General features: G+C 39.2%; 2 protein-coding genes and 1 non-coding gene across 3 annotated transcripts; 2 read left to right on the top strand and 1 right to left on the bottom strand.

The window, feature by feature from the left end:
- Positions 1-483: 483 nt before the first annotated feature.
- trnar-ccg (transfer RNA arginine (anticodon CCG)) lies at positions 484-556 on the top strand. The gene has a single exon. It is a non-coding gene; the product is annotated as a tRNA-Arg (tRNA).
- Positions 557-663: 107 nt separating this feature from the next.
- On the bottom strand, positions 664-4,879 carry zfand1 (zinc finger, AN1-type domain 1). Its single transcript, XM_005738794.1, has 8 exons — positions 4,775-4,879; positions 4,317-4,359; positions 2,964-3,003; positions 2,718-2,845; positions 2,479-2,570; positions 2,212-2,330; positions 1,920-2,075; positions 664-905 (listed from the first exon to the last, which is right to left on the bottom strand). Exons 1-8 carry the CDS (start codon positions 4,827-4,829, stop codon positions 729-731), a joined length of 810 nt encoding a protein of 269 aa, XP_005738851.1. The 5' UTR covers positions 4,830-4,879; the 3' UTR covers positions 664-728.
- A 298-nt stretch (positions 4,880-5,177) lies between these two features.
- Positions 5,178-6,640, top strand: LOC102210747 (charged multivesicular body protein 4c-like). Its single transcript, XM_005738796.2, has 2 exons — positions 5,178-5,593; positions 6,417-6,640. Exons 1-2 carry the CDS (start codon positions 5,404-5,406, stop codon positions 6,596-6,598), a joined length of 372 nt encoding a protein of 123 aa, XP_005738853.1. The 5' UTR covers positions 5,178-5,403; the 3' UTR covers positions 6,599-6,640.
- Positions 6,641-6,920: the final 280 nt, after the last annotated feature.

The following is a 6,920-nucleotide window of genomic DNA, read 5'->3' as shown; positions in this document are numbered from 1 at the left end:
TAAGTTAATGACCAGCTAAATCTATGGTGCTGCTACGTCTTACATCATTTAATGTGTTTCCATTCCCACAAAAACAGTTGAAGTTGCATACTGTGACAAAGGCTCATTTAAGCCTACATATCACTGAAGATAAAACCACTGAGTGTTTGGGTACTGGGAAAACAAGTTCTGTTTCTGTTTGATAGTTCTTACATACAATAGTAACTTCAGGGGCTCATAGCCTGCTAGAGTCCCACAAACTGAATGCTGAGCAAAGAGAATGTCTAGGTGGAAAACCCTATTAACGAAGAGTGAGAGTCTGGATATTTGATATATGTGACTTAAAAAATTAAAGACACAAGAATATTGAGGCCAGTGATTGTGTGAATGACACACACACTTAGCTGCTTGTTCTTGTTTTAACTTCTGCTTCTCAGAACAGTAAGTTTAAGTGCCTTAAAAATACAGCATTGTTTTAAAAGTGATGAAGCTGTCAAACAAAAGGGCCCAGTGGCCTAATGGATAAGGCATCAGCCTCCGGAGCTGGGGATTGTGGGTTCAAGTCCCACCTGGGTCGTCTTTACTTCTATTTACCACAGCATCATTATAGAGATGGTGTACTTGATTAACTGCACAACTCCATAATGCTCTCTTTTCAGCTTAAAAGTAAAACCCAAAGCAACATTTATAAAATAGCAATTTATTTGCATAAATACAAACTGCACACAGAAATTATTCACAGTGTCTGGTCAGTTCTGTGTGATATAGTCAGAAATATCATTTAGGCCTGTGCACTCATTGTCCAGATACTCCAGAATGACATTTCCCCCATTATACAGAGGAGTTTCTGGGTGAGCCAACAGAGAGAGCAGGGTGTCATCCATCTGAAAAGCCTCGCCTGTCTGAGGATGACATAACCGCAGCTTCTGCAATTAAAGAGAAGAGGATACTGTTAAGAGATGTGCACGATGCTACACAGCTTTGTCTAGATATAAAACTGTAACTGTGGTGGGTACAATGTCCAACAACTCAATGCGTTTAGGCACGCAGACCTGTTGAATCTATACCATGAAGAATTAAAGCAGCTCTGAAAGCAAAAGCGTGTGTAAGAGAAAAAACAAACAGTGATAGGTTTAGCAAATAAGGCAAGACGGGAATGCTGCAGAAAATCGTTAATATTTAGGTAATATATTTATTTTCCCCACTCAGCGTGCTCTTATGTTGCTGTCTATTCCCAACAGTCTAATGAAGGGGACTGTGAAATCTATTTATCAAAGTGACATTAATTTCAGTGATTTAATATTTTGAGTGATAAATGGCTTACAAACAGACCAATCAATTTTCTAATGTGGCTTCTATTACACACAATTCCAGGACAAACATTTATTTGCTATATCATCAGCTAAATTCCTGGGATGGTATGAAAAATAAATTGCCTGTCACCACGCAGCACATTTTGGGCTACTGTAGCTTTACTGCGGGGCTTGCTTAAGTAGTGTTACTAAGGTATGGTCGAACGGGTTTCATAATGTATTCCTTCTCACTTAGAGAATAGTAAAAAGTTATGCTCTAATGTGTGTATACACAAACAGCACTTGCCTATAGACACCTTACAGTATTAACGCAACAAATACCAAAGCATTTGTTGCTACAGTAACCTACGGTGGTAAAAAGACAGCCACCATTGTTCATTCAGTGGTGCTAGTTTCAGTCATTGTGCAAAGGCACTGTTTATAAGTTTGGGGAAGCCTGCAGTCAGCTGAGACTGAATGAGTCACTTGGATGAGTGTCGAAATGTTTCTCCCACTGAAACGCTACGTCCAGATGAACAGAATCAACCTTTTGGGATGTTGTGGCACAGACAACGCCGACTTTAAGCTCAACATACTTCACTAACCCATCGATATTGCTATTTGTAGTACACCCCTCTGTTCTCTTACCTTAGCTGTCAGCACGTTATTGTTGTTCTTGAGGCCAGCCAAAGAGGCTGCATAATCCACCACTTTCCCCACGCTCCATTTGGAACAGAAGAACATGGGCTTGCTGGAGTCTTTAAATTCTTTAGGAAGATACACCTGAAAGTAGGTTCTCTCTGTCTAGAAAGTAAAAATAAAAGAAATTGAATAATGGCAGGTGGATGACAAGAGATGTTTAACATGCAGTAATGTATACACAAGAAACTGAGCAGACAGTAAAGTGTCAAAATAAAAGTATCGACAGTTGGGATTTTACCTGCGGCAGCCCCTTGTCCCCTGCAGCATGCAACTTCAGCTTCATCAGTGCCACCTTTGCTGCGGTTGCACTGTTCTTTGCTCCTCTGCGCCCTTTACTTTTGGATCCATCTTTTGACTCTGAGCGGCCGCCAGACACAAAGGAAAACAAAATCCAGGTTAACAGGTCAAAGGGAACAGGCACACAAGAGTGAAGGCAGTTGTTTAATACTGATCCCATGTGGACAAAAGAGGAATGACAGAAGAACTCCGGACTACATTAACTAACCTACAATCTTCTGCACCAGCTCTTTGGTGGCTTGCATTCGAGGCTTTTGGACTTCCAGCTTCTCACACTTGTGATCATCTTGATGTCGGTGGCTATAAAGACAAAACAGTCAGTTTATTAGTTCTGAACTAATAAAAATTATGCGATCGGAGGTTTAAACTTTTTCTGCCATGAACAGGATCAGAAAACGCTCAAGAGCCACCGCCTTATTAAAAAGTTCATTAAAGTTGGTAACCTACGCCAAACAGAAATGTTTTTCACACTGCGGACATATAACTGGTAACAATTCTTTTCCGTTGCAGTCTTCAAATGAGCACGGATAACTTGTAGTTCCACCCGCTGTCCCGGATTCCCTTTTTACTGACTCCTAAAAAGAAAAGAAAGATAGAGTGAAGAAAGGCTTCAGCCATAAAGAGAAATGTATTTGTTGTCCTGATAATATTAGAGAAAGACATTAAGCTAATTTATTTAACAGCTCAGGATACCTTTGAACATGAGTGTCCATCTTTGCTTCTGTGCTCGAGACTGAAAGGGACAAAAATGTGTTTATCTGAGGTGAAAATGAACAATTCTCACCTGAATTATCTTAACCAGATAACTTCAGATATAAGAGTTTTCCGTACTACGAAGCTGGTTATGTTTTTACCAGAGTTTATTGTCATGGTAACCTATGTTAAGAACCTAATCTGCTCTGCAGCAGGTTATATTCCAGATAAGAGAACAACAGGTATGAACTTTCCCTGAAAAACAGCGTCACCAATCTTGGAAAAATCCCTCTGACATGAGTGCGCAGACAGTAGGAGGGTCTAAAGTTTTTCAATAGCGTCTAATATCTTTTTGTTTCCTTGTATCCTTAGTGCCAACTTTATTCCTTGTTTTTTTTTCTCCTTTTGGCTGCAAACAATTTTACAACAATTTTATTGGTCTATAAAAATTAATATATGATCTTAAAACAGGACACCTTTTTGTACTCCTGGACCTTTTATTGAGTTTGCAACTAGACTAAGCTGAACTTTGAATTCTAATTTTATATTTAGTCTTTAGTCTTTACTCAGCCCATCAAACACTACCAAGGCTGCAGCTAAGAGAATAAAAACTAAAATTGTCCTTTAAGCATTAACTTAATGAAATACCCAATTATAATCCACCTGATTCTCCTGTGTCTTAATGGAAGAGTTGTTATAATGAGTCTGGTCACACAGCATTTTAACCAAGTTTACTTTCCTGGATTTAAATAGTCAAAACTGTATTAAAATTGTAGCTCTTCTCCCGTCTTACTGACCAAAGTGCACATTTTAAATACTGTACTCAACAGTAATTCTCCTCTCACATCGACTGTAGGTGTGTAGATGTTTTTATAATTTCCCATGTATATAGAGTCAACTTCCTTTATAAAATCACCTGTTCTACTGAGCATATTTGCGATTGTAAAGATCATCTGACCAGTTACGTTTCAGAGGAAACCCTGGGTTACCAGAGCAAATGATAACCAGCTTTGTGTGACCTCTTTACCTGACTATCAATGTTAAGGTGAGTGAATCCAGATAATGCTAAAATACCCTGGGTATTCTGACCTCACTCAGAGGCCTCTGGGGTGTTTTTATAGGTATTTCTTATTTATGTTTCTTTATAGACAGAAGACTATTTCAGTTTGGTCCACTTCAATACAAAAGAAGCAACAGCGACTAGAACACAAAAAGGGATTTAACACTTAGTGTGGGGTCAGTTAACGACATTAAAACAACACTATTCAAATATATATATATTACAGTATTCGTAACAACAAGCTAACAGATGCACATAAGAAAAAAACAAAAAAACCTGACTTGAAGTCTTACCAGAAAACACCACCGCAGGAATCACAAACAAATGGCAGAAAGTCTGAGAGAAGAACAAGGAGAACGTGTTAAATATGTTGTGAACAAGGACCATAAGTACACTTGTCCAGTTCAAACGACGAGATCTAACAATTTGCCCCAAAGTAGCTCAAACTAGTCTGACACTTTCAACCAGCTTCATTCACGTTACTTATATTTACATAACATTAAGAGTACAACTGTCGTAACTCATTTAAAGACCGAGCTGAATTTCCTTGTGGGAGTTTGTAGTTTTAGAGAAGAATGCTTGATAATAAATTGAGTTTTATCCGAGGGAACCAACGCTAACAAGCGTTAGCGCACAGGCTAAGCATGCTAAAAAAAAAGACGATTAGCGTTTTCATAATAATTAAAACAGCAGAATAAAGTCGCACCCCAACATCTTTATTTACTGTGCTTCACACAAAAATACAACGGACCTTTCAGATTGCAGGAATCAACCTGGCAATGCTTCCCGATGTCTAATTCAGCCATTAGCTAACCGAGACAGCGTCAGCTGAGATCATCGACACGAACTTTGACCCCAAATGCGTCGTCACGTGACTGAGTCTATACCATATAAAACTTTTTAAATCTTTATATTTTTTATTATATGTGTGTAACAGGACACACATGACTCGCATGTAAAGTAAAATTAATTAACAATTTCATTTATCCACATTTTTTTTTTACAGTAAATAAAATTCAGTTTTTTTCTGGTTTTATCAGCTTAATCAACATATCTGTTTGTACAACTAAATTAAAACGTTAAAACAAGATATGATGCACTGTTGTATTATCCCGTTTGGAGAGAAAACACGGAAAAGACGCAAAATTTAAGCCCTGGTGGAAACGGGAGGTAAGGCGTCAGGTATCCAGACGTCACGCAGGTATCTGCGAAAGGTGTGGCGAGAGTTGTGTTCACGGCTTGTTTGAAAGCACACAAAGCCGTCGAGCTGGAATATCTGCCCGCAACACACCCGCCTTTAGAGAAAAGAAGCTTGGACGATCGTTCAGACTGTTTTGCTTTTTAGTTACCAACAAAGTTTACCGCCCCCAAACAGCCAAAATGAGCAAAATCTCCAATTTGTTCAAGGGGGGCTCGAAACACAAGTCGAAGGGAAACCCTTCGGCCCAGGAGGCCATCCACAAACTCCGGGAAACAGAAGAAATGCTGACAAAGAAGCAGGACTACCTGGAAAAGAAGATAGAGCAAGAAATTGCGATAGCCAAGAAGCACGGCACGAAGAACAAGAGGGGTATTTATATTTGTTTTTATGATGGTCTGAAAAAATGTGTGCACCTGTTCCTCCACCGAGGCCAGGCCAGGACACACTACGCCTCCAGGAAGTCTTATCTTGTACACTTCCATATTTTAATCTTTTGTCCGGGCAAATATCAAAGCAAAGGAGGTGGTTTATGGGCCTTTTATATCTCATTTTACATTTCTGTTGTTCTTGCTTAATAACTTGATGTGTGGTAGCAACAGCTCATGGGTTAAACCGAAGACACAATGTCTATATAAACAGAGTTTATAAAACCTGACTCTTATTTCTAACAAGTCTTTTTTGTTTTGTTTTTTTACAGTGAAAATCCCATAAAACCTTTAAAATGTACATTTTTGGACTCTTGCGACTACAAATGTACCAGCTTTCATAAATCCTAGTTCACATATCAAAAATTTAAGGTGGATGACACTTTTGTTATTTAGATAAATGTGCAGGAAAGTGTTAAACAACTCTTAAATGTACAGTGACACAACTGTGAATACTTCCCTCGCAGTGATTGTCTTCAGTGTGTCATTGACAATGCCTGAAAATACAACAGGTTTCTAACAAGTAAAACAACAAAAGGTTTTTATTAAACCTGAAAGGTCCCTTCCCTCAGAGCTGCACCTACAGCCCTGGGTGGCATGGACTGTTGTCTCAGCTGCATTGGTTGTTGACTAAGAATAAACGTCACCCTGTGAAAGGGAGGAACCCTGTCTTTTGTTTGTTTGTTTTTGTTTTTGTTTTTTTGAGGACACATGACACTTTTGGAAATTTAACTGCACAAGTGACTTCTATGTCCTCTCTGTGTCAGCTGCCCTGCAGGCCTTGAAGAGGAAAAAGCGTTTGGAGCAGCAGCTCACCCAGATTGATGGCACGCTCTCCACCATCGAGTTTCAGAGGGAAGCTCTGGAGAACTCTCACACCAACACGGAGGTCCTGAAGAACATGGGCTATGCTGCCAAGGCCATGAAGAAGATCCATGAGAACACGTAAGAAGCTGCTCACACAAGGCAGAAACCCCCCTGAGCTTTGGTCTTACTTTCCACCGGTAGTCCTGGCTTGGTTGTGTTTATGTGCAGAGATTGTTTCCTTTTGAACAAGGAAACATGTGACGTAAATTCATTTATGAGCCATATTTCAGAAGGAAAGCTGCAACATACAATCAAAAATGTATAATTAGTCAAAATGATGAATAAATCCTAATGCTTCTTTGGTGCAGTTTCAACACTACTGAATGTTGTGTGTGATAATTGAACACAGAGAATCTCAAACAGAATTTAATTAAGAAAGCAAGTGCGGTGTTTTGAGTGAGTGA

This window comes from Pundamilia nyererei, unplaced genomic scaffold (assembly GCF_000239375.1).
Source record: "Pundamilia nyererei isolate P.nyererei 1_Seehausen unplaced genomic scaffold, PunNye1.0 scaffold00087, whole genome shotgun sequence".
NCBI classification, from domain to species: Eukaryota; Metazoa; Chordata; class Actinopteri; order Cichliformes; family Cichlidae; genus Pundamilia; species Pundamilia nyererei.
This window is presented reverse-complemented; position numbering and strand designations above follow the sequence as displayed.

Excerpts from the sequence above, each read along its gene's own strand:
- zfand1 (XM_005738794.1), bottom strand. The coding sequence starts at position 4,829 with ATGGCTGAATTAGACATCGGGAAGCATTGCCAGGTTGATTCCTGCAAT. Across the intron at positions 4,360-4,774 it reads TGATTCCTGCAATCTGAAAG|ACTTTCTGCCATTTGTTTGT; the intron begins GTCCGTTGTATT and ends TTCTTCTCTCAG. Across the intron at positions 3,004-4,316 it reads TCCTGCGGTGGTGTTTTCTG|TCTCGAGCACAGAAGCAAAG; the intron begins GTAAGACTTCAA and ends TGTCCCTTTCAG.
- LOC102210747 (XM_005738796.2), top strand. The coding sequence starts at position 5,404 with ATGAGCAAAATCTCCAATTTGTTCAAGGGGGGCTCGAAACACAAGTCG. Across the intron at positions 5,594-6,416 it reads CGGCACGAAGAACAAGAGGG|CTGCCCTGCAGGCCTTGAAG; the intron begins GTATTTATATTT and ends TCTCTGTGTCAG.